Here is a 21,033-nt window from a genome sequence, read left to right on the forward strand (position 1 = left end):
TGTCTCTGTCTCTGTCTCTTTCAAAATAAATAAATAAACTTAAAAAAATTTTAAGTGGCATATTAATAACTTATTGAATAAATGCTTCCTCTTGTCGGATGAGTCCCCTCAGTCTTCTTTTCTAATTGTCTTGCTGGCAATTCATGGTATTTTCCCACTTATGATTAAGTCTTTTTGATTGTGGGCATAGGAGAAATTTAAGTGTGACATCACTGATGAGAAATTAAAAGAATATAGCCTTATATTCTTTCTCTGCTGCCCCCTTAACTTTTTCATCAATAATTTGCTGAACAGCTAGATGCATGCATGCCCAGACTGAGTCCTGGTGCTACAGAGATGAACAAGTCATGATCCCCACCCTTAAAGTACTCTGCCCAGCAGGGGAGCTGCATTAACCCAGAAATACCCAAGTTCATGGTTACTGTGATTCTCCCTCCTCCTTGCCAGGACCCTCACCTTTGTGCCCAATGAGCTTTGGCTAAATGCTAAGTTACCCTCTGTATTCTCCACAACCCCTAACACAGAGCAGTATACTAAGTATACAACTTACAGCTTCACCCGGATCTCCTGACTGGTCCTGGCTGGTTCTGACGATTATTTATTTGCAGTCTGTCACCACTTCTGTGTCTCTCTTTGATCAAGTCATTCTAAGCAGCCAGGCTGCCACTCTCATCAATTCATACCCATCATAAACTTGAGATCAGATTCAAAACTCTTATCTCCTAAAGTAATCTTTCTTGGTCTACTATACTTTTGTCACAAATTTACATACTCTTAAATATTATGAATTTATTTTGTATTAAGACTTTTTTGTTTACTAATGATAAGTTGCTTCAGAAATCTTTAGAGAGTTTGTTTCCCCAGTGGGATTTTTCAAATAGAGAATTTTTTTCTTCCATAAAAAGAGGATAATAGGGACGCCTGGGTGACTCTGTCAGTTAAATGCCTGACTCTTGATATTGGCTCAGGTCCTGATCTCACAGTTGTGAGATGGAGCCCCACATCAGGCTTTGTGCTGAGTGTGGAGCCTGCTTGGGATTCTTTCTCTTCCCCTCTCTCTGCCCCTCTGTTTGTGCTCCCCATCCCCGCCTGTCTCTCTCTCAAAATAAGCAAACGAACATTAAAAAAAAAAAATACTTGGCAGGCAATCAGGGATCTCCTTTGACAGTGCAAGAGAACAGAATCAAAGACTCACCTCCTGCTGTTCAATGTAGCCCTGGACAATCTGGAGAGTCACATTGTTCACGGTAATCGTATTGTCAGGTCGGATGACTTCTTGACTCACCCAGGATCCCAGCTTGTTCACTCTCAGGATTACTTCTGAAGCATTTTTAAAGGCAACAACAGTAGGTTGCTCATTGCTTACTAGGTGAATTTCTTTCAAATTACCAGCCAGTTGCTTCCTTTGGAAATAAATACTGATAGTTTCCACAATGGTCTGTGTACACAAGTCCAGAGGGAACTGGAAAATCCCAGAGCTCAGGGCTGGAATTGCTATGGTCTCAATGTCTGACCAGGGAGAGGTGACACAATCCAGAATATTTTTAATGGCGTTCTGCAGCTTACCGATACATCTCTGAGCATCTTCCGCCAGCCACCGAGGCCCAACAGCATGGATAATTAACCTGCAGGGAAGTCTCCCTGCTCCTGTGGTAACTATGTCACCAGTTTGTATTTTACCATATCTGGAAATAATACTTCTGCTCTCCTCTTGGATTTCAGGGCCCCCAGCATTCACCAGGGCCTGGGCCAGGCCTCCCGCGTGAATAAGTTCTTCGTTGGCTGCGTTCACCACAGCATCAACAGCATGTCTGGTGAGGTCATCCCTCCAAACAGATAACTCCAGCCCAGGAATGAGCATTTCTCTGAAGACTTGCAGAGTCTCATTGTTACCTTCTGGGGATGCAGAGATGAGGGTACAGATACAGTCAAATTTATTCTGAAGGACTTCACACAGCTGACTCTCATTGCTTTTTAAAATTCTGAAGGCATTGTGATTAATGGGAATTTGCTGACCACAATCTTCTTTAAGACTGGCAGTCTCTGGAAAAAGAGAGAAGATAAAAAACAAACGAGCAAGGGTTCCTTGGCAAAAGATGTAATTCCACTTCATACCAGGACACTGAACTTCCCGTGTGCAAAAGAAATGAACTTCCTCTCTCCCCCTTCCTGGTTCTCTTTTTCACCTAGACATGTAATTAGATCAAGGATATACAAGAGTTTTTCATGGGAGGTCACGTATAAAGTGCTTAGTTTTGTGTCTGGCACACGGTAAGTACTCAGTAAATGGTATGCTACAGTGACGATGGTGAGAAAACTATGCGTATGAGGACTTCTGAATTTTTAAAATTTATGTAAAAATGGTGACTCTGGGAACACCCATGCTTAAGGCCTATGTATGGGAAAGGACGAAGTTATGAGTCAAATGTATATGGAGAATTTATTCGTAACTTGTTTGCTTTTGTCAGGGTCTTAGTTTGGGTTCTTTTAGAAGCAGACTCTGAGATGAGGATTTTAGTGTAAGTTTATTTGGGAGGTGACCCTAGAAAACACCAGGGGTGGGTGAGGATGAAAAGGGCGGAGTGGGAAAGGAAGTAAGACAGGACCTAAGGAAGGAAATGAATAAAGGGTGTGCTAGAAAGCAAATGAAGTTTTGCTCAGCTAGGGGGCAGTGCAGATCACGTGTCTCAGAGTTCTACCACCAGAGGGGTAAAAACTGGGGGAATATTTATCCAACTTCCACCAATCACTGGTTGAGGATGCTTCTGTGGGCGCATGGACCAGCAAGTGTGTGGAGCACTGATAGAGCTACAGTAAATGATTCTTCATCATACTCTACTTTCATGGCACAATTCTGGTGGAATTAAAACTAAGAAGTATTTTATGTGGCAGATAAGATGTGCTATTTGGACCTCCCCCCCCGCCCCCACTTCAATGCAGCTATGAAGGGGGGAATATGGTGAGGGGGAAATATGGCTAGTTGTTAGCCCCTCAGGGTCCATTTCAGCTTTCTAGCCAAGGTCACACTATCCTCAGGGTGGCACCCATCAACCATTTACATACATTCAACGTTGGGCTTCTGTAATGGGTACTCTCAGGCTGGCAAAGCTCTGCCAGGTTTTCGTTATAGTCTGGTGGCCCCACCACCCTATCCAATTTCTTCTCCTTTCCTCTCACAGTAAACCCTCTGTACCCCTAACTCCATCTCAGTTTTTGCTTCCGGGAGAAACCAACCTGTGACACTGTATTTCATGGAGCCTAAGGCATCATTATCATATGCCACTGAGAGAGGAACAACAATGCCAATTATGCCAAGGCATTCTACTGACTGACAGGGAGTAGCCCTATTTCAGAGATGTGAAAAAATGTGTGTCCCCAAAGAGACAAAATGGTAAGTAATTACATTTTAATTCAACTCCCGTTTCTAATCTGAGCCACCTAGAAAGATCTCTGGTGGCCTCAATGACCTAAAAGAAGCAGCAAATGAATAGTCAAATCAAGTTGGCCTGTGCTTTGGTCAAAAATCTCACATGGGCCACTCCTGTGATTAGGCAGGTTCCATTGGGCTCATTCAACTTGTTAAGAAAAGAACAATCAGTAGGTCACTTCTTCCGGCCAATATCAGCTCTAGGCTGTGGTCAGAAGAGTCTTACATCTGGTGGGCAAAGCAAAGGATCAGTGGGAGCATTAAGGGAACATGCCTGCTGGTGGCATGCTGCCCCTGAAGCAGTCTCCCCTCTGAGGTGTATGCTGGGTCACCATGATGTCCTCGCACACCTGAGCACCTGGGGAGTGGGGAGACATTCTGCTTCTATATCCCCCTTTCTCCACAGAGGAAAGGCCTAAGCAGAGATCCTCTGGAACAAGAGTGAGGTGGTCCTACCTGATTTCTCATTGTAAGCCGCTGCTCCAGAACCCTGTGATAAATAAAATGTTTTTTAAAATTGTAAATGAATGACTACAGAAGTACTGATAACAAATACAGCCTAGTAAACACATCGCAACAAAAAAAAACTTGCAAAAAGCATTGGGTTTGAGGGGGAAGGGGAACACATATTTGTTTGTTTAATCTATGTACATGACATACACGAAATCCTAAATGTCCCAGCAAACACTGACCCTACCCTACTTCCCTGGAGGCCAGTGAACTTCTAATTCAGGGTGAGAGGAAGGACTGGAGATTAACACTTGAAAATGTCCAAAGGTCACAGACCAAAATGACCCCAAACTCCCAGACAGGCCTCTAATCTCCAAAAGCTTGTGGGGTTTCACTAGACAAAACAGGAGACATGGGGACGTGAACCTCATCAGCTACACCTCCCCATCTACCAGTAAGGACCCACTCTCAATTGTTTATTTCAGGATGCAAGCCTGAACATAGAATTTTCAGTTCAAAGACATTAGGTGCCTTTTCTCCATTCTCTGATTTTCATTCCTCCCACATCTTCTCACCTCATCCTGCAAAGGCAGAACTGCTGAATGAGTAGATAGAATCAATGATACCGAGATGACATTTTTTAAAAAATCACCCATCCTTAGGGTGCCTGGGTGGCTCAGTGGGTTAAGCGTCTGACTCTTGATCTCAACTCAGGTCTTAATCTCAGAGTCATGAGTTCAAGCCCTGCGTTGAGTTCCACGCTGGACATGGAGCCTACTTAAAAAAAAAAAAAAAGAAAGAAAAAGAAAAAACAAAACACCCATCCTCATGTTGACTCTGTTGCTTATATTAGCACATTCTTGATTTCCTATCTCTTACATCATGCAAGGTAAAAATGCAAGGTAAAAACTTCATCAGGCTATTAAAACCAAAGAAGAATGCCAAGTAGAACTAAAGACCCGAGGATTCTGTTACAGGAGGAACTATTCATCTGCTGATCAAGGTTCAATATGTGTAGATACTTACACTTTTTACATTGGAAAAGTCCATCCTCCAGGCCCCCAGGGTCTTTATACTCTGTTTTGGGTTTCCAAGCATAAATTTGTCATTCCCAAATACCGTTGACTGCTTCTAGAAATGAATAGAAACGATGCAATAAGCACTGACTAGTTTCTCAGGGAATTTGGTAAGAATATACCACAGGAAGACTAAATATGATTTCTGATCTTGAGTAGTTTTTAATTTCATTGGTGAAGATGCACGCATTGTTTTTGCTGCTGTTGTTGCTGTTCCCCTTCTATCCTTCACAGAGAGGTCCCAGTTGAAACCTTCCCGGCAGTTGAGAGAAAGAAAAGAGCTATATGGACTACAGCAGGGAAAGCTTTAGGGCAGGAGGTGAGGATAGAGGCAGAGCTTGAAAGATGGAGCAAGATTTTACATAATCTAGGCGAGGAGGATGAAACCAAGAGGTAGGAATGAGCACAGCATTCAAAAGGAAAAAAATGAGGAAAAACTCGACTTATAAGTACATGAAGACCCTGAAGGATATTTGAAGAAAGAATAAATTGTGCTTGTGCCGGTGAAGAGTATGTGTTAATGAGTTTGTGATAAATATCCTCGATCACATTACAAGTGGAATGTCAGGGGCGCCTTGGTGGCTCATTCAGTTGAGTGGCTGACTCTTGATTTCGGCTCAGGTCATGATCTCACAATTGTGGGATCAAGCCCTGCTCTGGGCTCTGAGCTGGCAGGGTGGAGGCTGCTTGGGATTCTCTCGTACTTTGCCCCTCACCCACTTGTGCTCTCTCTCAAAATAAATAAATAAGATTTTTAAAAAAGGGTGGGGGGAATGTCAGGATAAAAATCAGAAACTCTGCAAAAATGTATATTAAAGATTGTTTCTCTAACAGGGAGGAATTAAAGACTGGCAAGGTTTTTTTCATTTTTTTCAATGTTTTATTTATTTCTGAGAGAGAGAGACAGCATGAGCAGGGGAGGGTCAGAGAGAGAGAGGGAGTCACAGACTGAAGCAGGCTCCAGGCTCTGAGCTGGCAGTCAGCACAGAGCCCAACGCGGGGCTCGAACCCAAGAACCGTGAGATCACGACCTGAGCCGAAGTCAGACACTCAACCGACTGAGCCTCCCAGGTGCCCCAAGACTGGCAAGTTTTAGAGTGATGATGAAAATGCTTCAAGATACAGTTGCCTGCCTTTGTTGCCCACACAGTTGCATTCAGGCCCCTGAAATGATTTCTAATGCCTTTGGTACGGAAAATTTTTGTTGCACTATCTCCAGCAGTACAGCACTATCATTCTTGTATCTATCTATCTATCTATCCATCTATCTATCCATCTATCTATCTATGAGGGAGAACACAAGCCAGGAAAAGGGCAGAGAGAGAGGGAGACACAGAATCTGAAGCAGGCTCCAGGCTCTGAGCTGTCAGCACACAGCCCAACATGGGGCTCAAACTCACAAACCAGGAAATCATGACCTGAGTGGAAGTTGGATGCTTAAGTGAGTGAGCCACCCAGGCGCCCCCTAGCACTAACCAAGAATCTTAAGAGTCAGGAAAAGCAGCAAGGCCACTAGAATCCTAAAATGCAAAGACAAGATACATCTTTGCCTTTAGAGGGCACTGCTGTTTTCAGAAAAGAAGGATGGCTTCAGTGTCTGCTTAGCTATGAGCTTCCAGTGGGCTTTTGCTTTCGATGCTGTTGTGGTTAGTTTTCCTTCAGACCTAGGGATTTTCAATGAAGACCTAGGGATAGATGGCAATGGGAGTGGGGTTCTTGTAACCCCAAAGAAATTGGAAACAAGCAGCATATTGCCCCAGACATTCAGTCTCTTCCGCTTTAAAAACAACAGCAGCAAGAACAAATGCCTTCTCAGTTTTCCATCAATGGCTCCTATTCTTTCTCTCCATGGGTAGTATGAAGGAGTTGACTCTCCTCCTGCCCATCTGCATGCTCAGCACACTTTAGTCTGGCTCTCCAGCTCCTCTCAGCACTCCTGCATATGGTTAATCCCAGCAGTCTATCTTCTGTCCTAATCTTTACTTGACAGCTCTCTACTACATTTCATTCTTTGATTCCTGAAACTCTGCCTTCTTGGCTTCTCCTATGCCAACTTCCCTGGGTTCTTTTGTTACCTCTCACCTTGCCTTTACAGGCCTTTTCCCTGGGATCAATTCCATGGTCGAATCCTTAACTGAATGTTCCAGGAGTCAGTCTGACGAGTACCTCTCAGCTCATTTGACCCACTGTCTCCAAGGGTGATCTCATCCACTCTCAAGGCTCCAACTTACCAGCTGCAAATACGACTCCCATACCTATCTCTAGGCTATACTCCTCCTGGTCCTCAATTTTCAGCTCCACCTGGATGTCCCATCGTCCCCTCACAGACAGCCTCTGCAACATTAAACCCATACTTCCCCCACTGTTACTCCATAACCTCTACTGCTCTCACCAACTCCTCCAAAATCCACACATTCTCTCCTGGATTCCACAGTTCAGTAAATGATATACCACTTGCCCACTCAATCAGGAATCTAGAATCTTCTCCTTTGTGTCATATCCAACCCATCACTGGGTCCTGACCACCTAAATCACTTTCAAATTTGCCCCTACCCTTCTTGCCCACTGACAAAATTTCAACTCAGGGCCTCAAGAGCCTCTTGCCTTGAGGCAATACACTGTTTTTAAAGATTGAAATGGAGGGGCTCCTGGGTGGCTCAGTCGGTTAAACTTAAGCATCCAACTCATGGTTTCAGCTCAGGTCATGATCTCACAGTTCGTGAGTTCAAGCCCCACATCGAGTTCTGTGCTGTCAGCACAGAGTCTGCTTGCGATTCTCTCTCTCCCTCCTGTGCCTGCGCTCTCTCCCTCTCTCTCAAAATAAATAAACAAACATAAAGGAAATAAAGATAGAAACGTATTCAAGTTTACATTTTATTCTTTGAATAGGTATAATGTTTACTGATTCACATTTAGAACAAATTTAGAAGGCTCCCTCCTGTACCCCTTACTAAGTTTCCTTCTCAGGTGCAATCAATGTTATAAGCTTGTCCTGGATCCTTCTAGAGGCATTTTTACATACAAAGTAGCATCCTTTACACACTCTTCCGCATTTTACCTTTTTCATATCATGTATCCTTGAGATCTTTCCATCTTAGCACATAAAGAGCTTCTTCATTCTTTTCGCTGCTTTTTATATTCCATTGTATAGATGCGCTACAACCTATTAAACTTCTAGGTCTCCCTATTTATGGACAGTTAAGGAGTTCCCAAACTTCTGCTATTGTAATAAAGGCTGTAAAGAACAACTTTGTACTTAGGTCACTTCACACAGGTGTTAACTGTGGGCATATACTTTTAAAAATATGGCTACTAAAAACACTTGAAATTACACATGTACCTCCCATTCTATTTCTATTGGTCAGCCCTCATCCAGACCCTCCCTCAGTCCCATCTCATCTCCTCCAAGGCCAAGTGCCCCTCCCTCTGTGCTTCAGACCACAAGGATTCTAGAGCCTCAGATGCTCCCCAGTCCTCACTCTTATTAAGATTCTGCTTCCAACTTACTCTTGGAGGCCTTCAAAAGATGTTCTTTATGCACAAGACCACCCTCCTTTCCCCAGCCTCTGAGGTCAGGGTCTCTCATCTTTATTCCCTAGTACGCAGGGCATTACCTAGGTCACACTGTTGGCCAAATCGAGGCCTGAGGGTACAAAAGTCCCAAGAGCCACTCTAAAGCATAGAGTTGGAGGGAGGTAACTGGTGACATGTCATAACGCAGGTGGACAAATTCAAATTTTAAAAGAAATGTAGGTACGTTTTACCCGAGTTCACAATGTGAATTACATTTTCGCTGCGAATAATAGTTAACCACAAGGAGTTATTAAAAGGAATGATAAGCACAAGAGATACTTAGTTTTAAAAGCTCTGCGCAGTCCCCATGCTCACAAGGGGACGCCGGGCCCTGGGAACCGGCTTCTGGAGACCCCCACCCCCACCCCGCCCGAGCCCGCTTGAGAGAAGCTGCAGCGACAGCGCCCACCGACCCCCACCCCCCGCCCCGGCGGCCGGTCAGGGCCTGGGGGTGCTTGGACTTACCCCGCGGACCGCGGCAGGGAGGGCGGCCCAGAGAGGACAGGGAGAGACACTGCCAGAAACGGGGAGGGATTTCCCGAAAAGCGAAACTGAAACTTTACGGCCCCGGGCGGCAGGGCACTGCGCGCTCATTCCCCTGCCCAGCTGCACCCGGGAGCCGGAGCCGGAGCCCGACGCCGAGAGCCATGGCCTCGACCGTCCGTCCGCCGTCCCCGCTGCTCGTGCATGTGTCCGAGGCCACCCCGCGAACACGCTGGAAGCTGGAAATCTACTTCCAGAGCCAGATGTCTGGCGGCGGGGAGTGCGTCGTCCAGCCCCTCTGCTACGGGGACCAGGTCTCCTTCCAGGTGAAGTTCATGGAAAAGGAAGGTGAGCAGCCGGCCGCGGGCGGGTGCAAAGGGACCCGGCCCTGAGGGATTCCAAGCCGACCCAGTTCAAGCTGACCTAGGAGAGGGAGGGGGGGAGCGAGTACAGCACCGGGTCCTGAGCACGAGTGAAGGCGCACACGGGAGTGTGTCTGTCCACAGAGGGTCAGCTTTATTCGGTCATAAGCAAAGTTGATGAGCATTAGAAAGCAGGTTCAGGATTCCAAACCCAATGACACTTCACATAGAATTAAACCTGACTTTTTTTTTTTTAAATATTTTTATTTATTTCTAGGAGAGAGAGAGAGAGACAGCGTGAGCAGGGGAGGGTCAGAGAGAGAGGGAGACACAGACTCCGAAATAGGCTCCAGGCTCCGAGCTGGCAGTCAGCACAGAGCCCGACGCGGGGCTCGAACCCACGAACCGCGAGATCATGACCTAAGCGAAAGTCGGACGCTTAACCGACTAAGCCACCCAGGCGCCCCAAACCTGACTTTTTACACAGCACACACAGCAGGACAGAAGAAAAGCCGCACAACAAACAGGAAAACAGAAGGGTGTAGGAAGGTAACAAACCAAACGTGAAGTCGGTCTGTGGGCACGCAGTTGAGATAAGGCTTCTCTCTCTTTGGGTCAGTCCGCAGCACTCACTGCTTATTATGTTCAAGCGGTGAAGGATCTCAGTTCTCTTGGAGATCAATCGCGCAGGGCTTTCCTCGCAGCTGCCGTTTTTAAGTGGCCAGACATAGACAGGTCATGTCTGAAGAGTCTGACAGTTTGCTGCAAAGATCCCCTCCACCTCCCCCGCCACCTCCCCCGCCACCTCCCTTTTTAAAGGAATTTAATTGGTCTTGGGTCCCTGCAGACCTCTTCTGCTTCTGCTTGTTATCAGTTCTGGGGGGGTCAGCTGATGCTGGTGGATAATGTCTCTTAGCTGCAGTACCTTTAACTACTTTGTGTCATTGCTTGACACAGGCCCCTGCTTGACATGAAGGGACTCCATTTTGCTCTCTACACACTGTCTGGTGGGGACAGGGATGGTGGGGGGAGAGCCTCTTCCTGCCCAAAGATGCAACCCAACAGGGAGACTAGAGCCCAGAAGTGCCTAGTTGGTTAGTGATCTGATCTGACCGCATTTTATTTTATTTTTAATTAACTTACTTATTTATGAGAGAGACAGAGACCGCATAAGCAGGGGAGGGGCAGAGAGAGAATCCCAAGCAGGCTCCGTGCAGTCAGCACAGATCCCGATGTAGGGCTCAAATTCATGAAGCCGTGAGATCACGGCCTGAGCCAAAACAAGAGTCAGATGCTTAACCAACTTCAACCACGCGGAGGCCCCTGATCTGACTGCATTTTAAAGTTGATGCTTTCCAGTATCCTCATCCTGACTCAGATTTCTTAGCTCTGGGAAGAACACCTTTCCCTCCTCCATATACATATAAACTCTTGTCATTTAGGAATTCTATTTTTGATAATCTGCTTTTCTCACTTAACTTTATATAATGAATATTATTCCATATCATTGAAATGGGAAACTGGAGACAGTTTCAGAAATGTGACTTTTAAAGAGTAGACTGTATTCCATTATCATGAGCTTTCATTTCTACCATAAAACGTAAGCGGCCCCCGTTAGAGTTTGAATAGCTCCTGTACATGCCCTGTCATCAATCTACCATTCCAGGATGCAGGGAACAGCCTTCCTGGGAAGCTGCTGGGGCAGGGTACAGATGCATGAATAAGAGGTTTATTTGAAGCCTTTCCCACGTGTATGTGTGTGTTAAATGTTTCCACTGAAGCTAAAGAGAGAGTCTTGAAGAAAAAAAATCATCAGATTATGGTTGACAACAAAGTTCTGAATGTTTCTCTGGAGCCCACTGAGAATCCAACAGAGAAGAATGCAAGACCCAAAACATCTTCGCTGACACAGTCACAGGATGCTTTTGGTGCGAAGCATGCCAACAAAGAACATATTCCTAATGCTGTGGATTCTTGTGTCCAAAAGGTGAGCATTGAAAGAAGGAGGTAGGTATGTTCCTGCACCTTCCTCTCCATTCACCATATCTTTTATTATTGATCCAACCACCACTTGCTGAGGACTCACTAGGAGGCAGGTGTTCTTTTAGGCCTCGGGACACAGTAGTGAGCACAATAGACAAAGTCCCTGCTGGGTGGGGAGGTACATAGAAAGACAAGAAGCAAGTAAACAAAATAAACAAAATAAATAAAACCATTTCAGGCAGTGATATGTGCTAAGAAGAAAATCTAATAGGGTTTTGCCTTAGAGGGTGACAGGACCAGGGTGAGAAACGGAAGGGGGTGGTGCTGCTTCTGACTGCAAGTCAGAGTCGGTTTCTCTGAGGAGGTGACGTTTGGTCCGAGACTTGAGTGATGAAAAGGAGCCAGCCATGCAGTCATTCGACCAGTCAATATCAACTGCCTGCTGTGTGCAACAGGATCTGGAGACCACTATTGTAAGTAAGATATCAGGAAAAACTTCTCAAATGAGGTAGTATCTGAGTAGAGACATGAATGAAGTAAGGGAGCTAACTAAGTGAGGTAAGAATGTTCAAGGCAAAGGGAAGCACAAGTGCAAAGGTCCTGAGACAGGAGCTTCTATCCTTAACCCCAGGAGCTTCAGGGAGGGAGACGGTTGTTGCTAGAAGGCAGTGGGCAAGAGAGGAGTGTCAGGAGAGGAATTTGGAGACGTAGCCAGAAGTTAGGCTGTGGGGGGATGAAGATAAGGACTTTGGATTTTTAACTTCAACATTAGAGGATTCATCTGATCAATGGTTTTGAGCCAGGAGAGTAGGGTGATATGATTTACATTTCTTAATGTAATGTAATGGCCGCTGTGTGGAGGACTGAGTGTCCTGAGACGGGGCCAGAGTGGAAGCAGGAGGTGAGAGCCCACCTTGCAGCAGGCCAGGAGCAAGATGACAATGGCTTGGAGCCTGGGTGGTCCTGACAGAGGTGTAAGAAGTGGCTGCATTCAGGGAAACATTTGGAGGAAGATCTGGAGGAAGGGCGTTGCATGTGGAGGAAATAGAATGTGCAAAAACCTTGAGGGGAGCAGAACATAGAAATCTTGCTTTTTGATTGCATTCAATTTGCCTCTGTCCTTTTTAGCTTAATCTGCTGGTTTTGTCCTGTATTGGAGCTTCTTCAAGAACAGGATTTAGAGGGCCCAGCAATACTGCATGCAGTTAGGTGCTTAATTTTTGTTTTTAAAGAGGAGGGGAATTGAAGAAGTGAAAAAACTGTAAATAGGAAAAAACATCCTTCTCAGATTTATGGCTCCCTTCCAAGCTCACAGCCTCTTGTGAGAACCACAGCAGCTGGCCCAGAAAGAAATACCTTCCCTTCACCCCATTCCCCAGTAGTGGAGAGAGTGGGAGGCTCTAGAATCCAGAGTTCTTGTCCACATCACATTTTAAATACACCTCATGCCCAGGCTCTACATTTACATCAGACTCTCTGGAGATGGACCTGGTTCTTGGCTTTTTTTGTCTGTTTGGGTTTTTTTTTTGCCGTTGTTGTTGTTATGTTTTAATTCCCCAGGTGATTCTAATGTGCAGACAGAGCTGAGACCCTCTGGGCTGTAGCATGCTGCATTCTCTGCAGAAAGGATTTGAAAGATGTCACCCTCTGCTAAGGGAAGACATCGTGGCCGTTTGTCTGGTCTCTAGACATTGTCCTGACAGGAGACTGTTGGGCTGATGTCTGAGAGATTTTGTTTGTTCCTTTTAAAATTTCAGATCTTTCTTAGTGTCACAGCTGACCTGAACTATGACCTGTTCTCTAAAGAGCAGAGGGAACACATAACCACCATCTGCCCCAACATCAAAAGGATGGAAGGGCCCAGTGGAATTGAGAAGGTGTGTGGTACCTTCGGAGATATTGAAAAGATATATCACTTCTTGAATAAGCAACTCCAGGAAAATGGGCAGAAACAGGAATCTTCCTCTTTAACAACAGAGAAGGAGCCAGTCCATCAGCACCAGAATAGCTGCATTTCTTCCTCTGAACCAGAAAACAGGGCAGAAGCAAAAAGTGACCCTTTTGAAATTCCCTTGCCTTTCTTTGAATACTTCCAATTAATCTGTCCTGATAAAATAGACTCAATACAGAAAAGATTTGGTGTAGAAATATTAATCCAGCAGAGTTCGAACCTAGTCTACTTAGACTTCACCTCAAATCAATCAGGTGACCTCAAAGCAGCTCAAGATTTTTTTGTCCGTGAGTTTCAGAAAACTGTAGGGCTTCTGGAACAAGAATGTGTTGCTTTCGCAGACAGTCAGCAGGCGAATAAAATCAAACAGGAATTGAGTCAACAGTTTACAAAACTCCTTGTAAAGGAGAAAGGAGGAGAATTAATTCTCTTTGGGACCCAAGATGACATTTCAGCTGCTAGATATTTTTTTGCTCTAAAAGATTCTAAAAGTCGTGTCATGGGACCTGTGAAAATATCAACTCCCAGATGCATGATGAATAGAACTGAAGTTGATACTTTTCAGTATAAGCTTTTAGAAGCTGAAATACTCCAGGAGATACCAAAGATAGAAAAAAAGTACAGCACTGAATGTGACATTCTGGGAAACCCTGAGAAAACCTGCATCCTATTTAAACCTAAGGACAAGGAATTAGATCTGTCTGTCCATGCTTGTGCAAGTTTCATTGATGCCTATCAACATGTGTCATGTCAGCTGATGAGAGAAGTTGTTCCACTGAAACTTTTGGGCAAAGCAAGAATGCACTCACCTGGGACCAAGTTTGCTGATGACTTAAGGAAAAAGCATCCAAAGGTATACTTTGTACTAAATCAAGAGTCACTGACTTTGATTGGATTGCCAGACCACCTTGCAAAGGCAAAGCAGTATATCTTTAAAAGAGTGGGGATGTCCCCATTAGCTGGAGACAAATGGAATGGGGACCATGAAACATCCATGGATGTTGAGAGTAATCATGCAAAAACAGCTTCACCCACATTCCAGCAGTCTGCCGGATCTGGGATGTCACGCGTGGACAAGGAAGAGGACATATGTGTCATCTGCATGGACATCATGACTAACAAAGAAGTGCTACCAAAGTGCAAGCACGCATTCTGCACCCCTTGTATCAACAAAGCCATGTCCTATAAACCAGTCTGTCCTGTGTGCCAGACTTCCTATGGTATCCAGAAAGGCAATCAGCCAGAGGGAACTATGATTTTCACTGTCGTAGAGGGGTCACTTCCAGGCTATGAATCCTATGGCTCCATTGTGATTGATTATAACATGAAAGGAGGCATACAAACAGTAAGTTTTTCTGAGGTACATGGGTTTCTTTCCAGTATGTTGGAATTACAGAGCAAGAGACTCTTCTCTTGCCAATTACTGGATTTCCCAGGGAATTATTTTCATGGTTACATATGCAAGGGCTTTAAATAATGATAAAGGTAGCAATGTTTTCTTATAACTTAGGTATCTTTTGTGTCTATTAAGGCAGAGGAAGAGTGGGTGGTGATTATCTGTTAGAATGGTGCAAGTCAGAAGATGGGTAGTGTTTCCGGCATGAATTTAGGGAGAGAGGAGAAATATGAATTACTGGGAATATGTGTAAACCTTCAATATATTTTTTTAATGTTTTTTATTTATTTCTGAGAGAGAGAGACAGCATGAACAGGGGAGGGTCAGAGAGAGAGGGAGATACAGAATCTGAAGCAGGCTCCAGGCTCTGAGCTAGCTCTCAGCACAAAGCCCGAAGCGGGGCTTGAACTCACGAACCGTGAGATCATGACCTGAACGGAAGTCGGACGCTTAACCGACTGAGCCACCCAGGCGCCCCCAATATATACATTTTTTATTTTCCTTATCTGCAAATGAGCACATCTATCTGTAGAGTAAAATTTAGACATGGGAGTGTTTTCAGGTGATATTTTCTTGTCTTCATACAGGAAAAGCACCCAAACCCAGGAAAGACATACGCTGGAGTACAACGAACAGCATACCTGCCCAATAATGAGGAAGGAAACGAGGTTTTGAGACTGCTTCGTAGGGCCTTTGACCAAAAGCTGATTTTCACAGTGGGGGAGTCTCGAGTATTAGGAAAATCAGATGTCATTACATGGAATGATATCCATCACAAAACCTCCCGTTTTGGGGGTCCACAAAAGTGAGAACCTTCTGAAACATAATGATTGCTAAATAGGATTTAGAGGTTATAAAATATGGCAATTTGAGGGTGTGGCTATAAGGAGACTTTATAGCAGTAGGATTGGATACAGTAAAGGATTTTTTTGAAGTATAGTTGACATACAATATTATATTAGTTTCAGGTGTGCAACAGTTGATTCCATAATTCTATATATTAGGGGTGCTTACCATAAGTGTAGTTACTATCACCAAAGTTGTTATAATATTATTGTATTATATTCTGACTATATATATTATACATAATATCCTGACTATATTCCCTGGACTTGTCATCCCTGTGACTTATTTTACAATTGGAAGTTTGTACCTTTTAGTCCCTTTCTTTTGCCTATCCTTCCCAACCAGCAGCTCCCCTTCCCTCAGCAATTTGTTCTCTGTACTTATAAGAATGTTTCTGTGTACGTGTGTGTGTGTGTGTGTGTGTGTGTTGTATTTTAGATTCTACATGTAAGTGAAGTCACATGGTGTATTTGTCTTTCTCTAACTTATTTCACCCAGCATGATCATCTCTAGGCCTATTTGTGTTGTTGTAAATGGCAAGATTTCATCCTTTTTAAAACTTTTTTTACTGTTTATTTTTGAGAGAGACAGAACGTGAGTGGGAGAGAGCAGAGAAAGGGAGACAGAGGATTCAAAGAGGGCTCTGTGGTGATGAAAGCGAGCCTGATATTGGGCTCAAACTCACAAACCGTGAGATCATGACCTGAGCCAAAGTCGGGCGCTCAACCAGCTAAGCCAACCAAGTGCCACAGAGTTCATCTTTTTTTATGGCTGAGTAATATTCTATTACATAAGTATATATGTATACATACACACATATATGTATATATACATATCACATATTCTTTACCCATTTCTCTATAGATAGATACTTAGGTCACTTCCATATCTTGGCTATCATAACTAATGCTGCAATAAAAATAGGGTGCGTATATCTTTTTGAACAAATGTTTTGTTTTCTTTGGGTAAATATACCAGTGGAATTACTGGATCATATGGTATTTCTATTTTTGACTTTTTGAGGAAGCTCCATACTGTCTTCCATCGTGCCCACACCAGTTCACATTCCCACCAACAGTACATGAGGGCTTCCTTTTTTGTACATCCTTGTCAACACTTTTTGTTTCTTGTTTTTTTGATACAAGTCATTCTGACAACTGTGAGGTGATATCTCACAGTGGTTTTGATTTGCATTTCCCTGATTAGTGATGTTGAGTGCCTTTTTATGTGCCTGTTGGCCATCTATACGTCTCTAGAAAAATGTCTATTTAGATCCTCTGTCCATTTTTAAATCAGATAAATTGTGGGTTTTTTGGTGTTGAATTTTAATAAGTTCTTAATACATTCTGGATGTTAGTCTCTTATCCGATTTATCATTTGCAAGTATCATCTCCCATTCAGTATTTTGCCTTTTTGTTTTATTGCCTATTGTTTGTTTTATCAAGCTTTTTAGTTTGATGTAGTCCCAATAGTTCCTTTTTTCTTTTGTTTCTCTTGCCCAAGCATATCCAGAAAAAGTTGCTAAGGCCAATGTCCAAGTGATTACTACCTATGTTTTCTTTTAGGAATTTTCTGGTTTCAAGTCTTACATTTAGCCTTTAATCCATTTTGAATTTATTTTGGGGTATGGTATAAGAAAGTAGTCCAGTTTTATTCTTTTTCATGTAGCTGTTCAGTTTCCCCAAAACCATTAATTGAAGAGATGGTCTTTCCCCATTGTTTATTTTTGTCTCCTTTGTTGTAGATTAATTGACCATATTAACTATGGGTGTATTTCTGAGCTCTCTAACATGCTCCATAGATTTTCGTGTCTGTTTTTGTGCTAGTACCACACTGTTTTGATTACTATAGCTTTGTATTACAGCTTGAAATTTGGGATTGTGATACCACCAGCTTTGTTCTTCTTTCCTAACATTGCTTTGGCTATTTCAGGTCTTTTGTGGTTCCATACAAATTTTAGGATTGAGTGTTCTAGTTCTGTGAAAAATACTGTTGGTAATTTGATAGGGATGGCATTGAACCTGTAGATTGCTTTGGATAGCATGATCATTTTAACAATAGTAATTCTTCCGATCTATGAGCATGATTATTTTTTCACTTATTTGTGTCATCTTCAATGTCTTTCATCAGTGTCTTGTAATTTCTAAAGTACAGGTCTTTCACCTTCTTGGTTAAATTAATTTCTAGGTATTTTATTCTTTCCGATGCAATTGTTAAATGGGATTATTTTTTTATTTTCTCTTTCTGCTACTTTGTTATTAGTGTATAGAAATGCAATAGATTTCTGTATATTAATTTTGTATCTTGCAACTTTATTGAATTCATTTATTAATTACAGCAAAGTGTTTTTGAGAGATGCTAATCTGGAATGATAATATCAAAGGCAGAAATACTGGTTCCTATCACTTCCTACCCTCCCAACCACAAAGTATCACACAGTTTCCAAATTTTGCATCAAAGGGAGGGAGCTTCAGAAGCTAGGATGAATGGTATCTAAGGTGATTTAATTTTGAGGTTCCTGTCTATTTTGAGGATAGATCCTGGAAATGTTATTTATGTTGCCTTCTTTTAAGATCGCCCTTTATTTTATCCTCTCCTCCCAATGGTCCTTAGAGAGCCCAAATTCATGTGGCCAGTAGTATTCTAGAAAAAGTCTTAGTTAATGGTCGTGGAAATTTATTATAGGTAATCCAATTGTTCTTTATTTGCTCCTTTATGAAACTTAGGCAGAATGCCCCAGACCCTTAGTGTTCAAAAGGGAATGCATATTGAGACTTTTGAAAATTTCCCAAATTTGAAAATATTCCTGTAGAAAATGATTATCCTCCATAAAAATATAGTATAGTATGACTTTAGGGGAGTCACTGCTTGCCATGAGCCGAAGAGGTTGGAATCTATTGGAAGGCAGATTCTAGGCAGATAGCTAGGCTCACTTTCCAGCTAAATGACCCACCTCTGCACACTTACAAGTGATTTTAAGTTATCTGCCTTCAAGATTGTTTTTAATGTTTACAACACAGAATGTTAATGCCAGGAATCTATTGTACAGATTTCTTAAGACCATTTGCGAAGAAGCTAAGGGGCTTTTTCCTTCTGCAGTTTCGGCTATCCTGATCCTGATTATTTGAAACGTGTTAAACAGGAGCTGAAAGATAAAGGAATTGAGTAAGAAGACTGCCGGAAGGATGTCTTGAGCCAAGCTTTCAAAAGACACAGTTGAAGAAACATCTTTAAAAATGTTTTCATCTCAAGAAGTGGTCTGTTTAAGAGTAAGAATCTACTCGTCCATCATTTCTGGAATGTTACTTTTTAAGGAAGGGGCACCTGGGTGGCTCAGCTGATTTAACATCCAACTTCTCCTCAGGTTGTGATCTTTCGGTTCATGAGTTTGAACCCACATTGGGTTCTCTGATGTCAGTGCAGAGTCTGCTTCAGATCCTCTGTCCACTCTTCTCTCTTTGCCCCTCCCCTGCACTCTCTCTCTCTCTCTCTCTCAAACATAAACATTAATTTTAAAAAAAAAAAACCTCCAAAATCAGTGTGATTTTGCTGCAGAGGCGTTGTGCCTCATACTTGTATCATCTTTGGGGGAGCAGGGAGTGGAGTGCTGGGGTCTGAAATCATCTGTGTTCTTCAGCTGAAATAGCTGTCAGTTGATCCTCTTTTTACTGCCATCTCTGAGATAGCCTTTTGGTGTTCTTGTTTGTTTTCTCTTTACCCTAAAAGTAAAATCCTAGTACAAATGACAGGGGAAAGGGCTTTGGTTATGGAAAATTAGAAACATGCATTCCCCTCCATCCCTCATGGCCAGAAAAGTGGCCAGAAGCAGAGATTGGGCAACCTTTGGTAATAAGTGGAACAAGTCTATTATTTTTCACAGTACAGAGCCTGGTGGTATACAGTTGGTGCCTCATAATGTTTTGCTGCCTGACTCAGGTTGCTAATAACTCAGCAGAGGGATATATGCTCCCTAAATCTTTGACAGAGGCAGGAGTAAGGAAGCCATAGCTGGAGACCTTACGACTAATGTGGAAAACTGAGTTTCTTTACTCCAGAATACTTGACCTCTAAACTCTGAACTCTGAGCAAACTCTAACCTGGTCTTTGTTCCCTCCTGATCCTTATAATCTGCCATATGGGATGCATTTGTCCTGTCATACTAATGCTACACATTTCTGAACATTTCCCCCCCTCTGGATATTATTATACTTTTTAAGTATATCCAGCTTCCAGTTTTAGCAGATAAATAACCTTACCTTGTTTCCACAGACTATCATTCTGTCAGTTATATAGCCCTCATAATAGTAGTTTTTCCCTTCTTTTATGAAGTCCCACCAAATCATGTTTTCTTCCTTAAAATCTCTCTCCCTGGTATTCTCTCTGGACAGAGACAAGGCAAGTTGAGCCTACTATTAAGAAAATTTGACATATCACAATGCACTTTTAAGTGGTTTTCCAAGTCAGAAGAAAATTATACTAGCAAATTTTCTGGTTATCCATGTCCCAGCCCCTCTCCAAAAAAGATGAAGAAGTCTTTTTCTTTTCCTAAAGATACACATACACACACATGTACATTTTTTATAATCAGATGGTAATAGCTAATATTTATTATGGATTTATTTTATCCTCTTTATAAGAGCTTTATACCTGGGACTAATACTATTACTAGCCCCGTTTTATAACCGAGAAAACTGATGCATAGAGAGGGTAAGTGACTTGACAAAGGTCACACCGTTTATAAGTAGAAGTTCTGGGATTTGAAAAAGGTAGTTTGGCTCCAAGACTTCCGCACCCCAGAGCTACCCTGCCTCCTACAGGAGACTTTCCTGGGGAGCAGACTGAGGAGTTCCCATTATTCTGGGCTTCTCAGAAATGGATCCTGCATAGAGCTCAATGTAGATTTCCTCCAAGGAGGTCCTATTTGAAGAACTTAAAAACCCAGAATCTTTTCCTTTGTCCAGAGAGTTAAATGATATGTCTCTTTTTAAAAAATCAGATTATACATCTAGTTGTTTTTGATTCAAGTTTTTACTGTTATGACTGTTTTGTGTCTCCTGATCTTTTGGCTAAATTTTCTTTAAAAAAGCAAAAGTCTGGTTCCCGCTAAGTTCTGGATCCTTGATTGCAATGTGCGTGCAAAGACAAGTTCCATGGTGCAAGTGGTTGGAGGGCCTTTGAATTATCACTCTTGTTCTGTGACGGTATTATCATATGTATCTGCTTCATTATTATTTTTTTTTTGTATCTGCTTTAAATAAGATTATATGCAGGGTGCCTGGGTGGCTGAGTTGGTTAAGCCTTCGACTTCAGCTGAGGTCATGATCTCATGATTCATGAGTTTGGGCTGTGCATCGGGGTTTCTGCTGTCAGCACAGAGCCCACTTTGGATCCTCTGTCCCCACCCCTCACCCCTGACTCTCTCTGCCCCTCCCACGCTGGTTTTCTCTCTCTGTCTCTCTCCCTCTCTCTCTCTCAAAATAAATAAA

At 43.0% G+C, this 21,033-nt stretch overlaps 2 protein-coding genes across 3 annotated transcripts in view; one reads left to right on the top strand and one right to left on the bottom strand.

The window, feature by feature from the left end:
* Positions 1 to 9,139, bottom strand: part of PARP9 (poly(ADP-ribose) polymerase family member 9) — a 38,631-nt gene extending 29,492 nt beyond the window's left edge. Inside the window, exons 1-4 of one of the 2 annotated variants that reach the window (XM_039240648.1) lie at positions 8,992 to 9,139; positions 4,904 to 5,005; positions 3,884 to 3,917; positions 1,196 to 2,043 (exon numbers count right to left, since the gene is read on the bottom strand). In XM_039240648.1, coding sequence (XP_039096579.1) covers positions 1,196 to 2,043; positions 3,884 to 3,917; positions 4,904 to 5,005; positions 8,992 to 9,120 — 1,113 coding nt within the window. In that variant the 5' untranslated portion in view covers positions 9,121 to 9,139. Of the gene's footprint in view, positions 1 to 1,195; positions 2,044 to 3,883; positions 3,918 to 4,903; positions 5,009 to 8,991 lie in introns of both variants that reach the window. The other variant, XM_039240647.1, reaches the window with a different exon arrangement.
* Positions 9,140 to 9,170: 31 nt separating this feature from the next.
* On the top strand, positions 9,171 to 18,884 carry DTX3L (deltex E3 ubiquitin ligase 3L). Its single transcript, XM_039240649.1, has 5 exons — positions 9,171 to 9,357; positions 11,153 to 11,358; positions 13,112 to 14,650; positions 15,289 to 15,506; positions 18,647 to 18,884. Exons 1-5 carry the CDS (start codon positions 9,174 to 9,176, stop codon positions 18,714 to 18,716), a joined length of 2,217 nt encoding a protein of 738 aa, XP_039096580.1. The 5' UTR covers positions 9,171 to 9,173; the 3' UTR covers positions 18,717 to 18,884.
* The last annotated feature ends 2,149 nt before the right edge of the window (positions 18,885 to 21,033 follow it).

Source organism: Hyaena hyaena, unplaced genomic scaffold (assembly GCF_003009895.1).
Source record: "Hyaena hyaena isolate Hyena2069 unplaced genomic scaffold, ASM300989v1 scaffold_180, whole genome shotgun sequence".
Taxonomy (NCBI): Eukaryota; Metazoa; Chordata; class Mammalia; order Carnivora; family Hyaenidae; genus Hyaena; species Hyaena hyaena.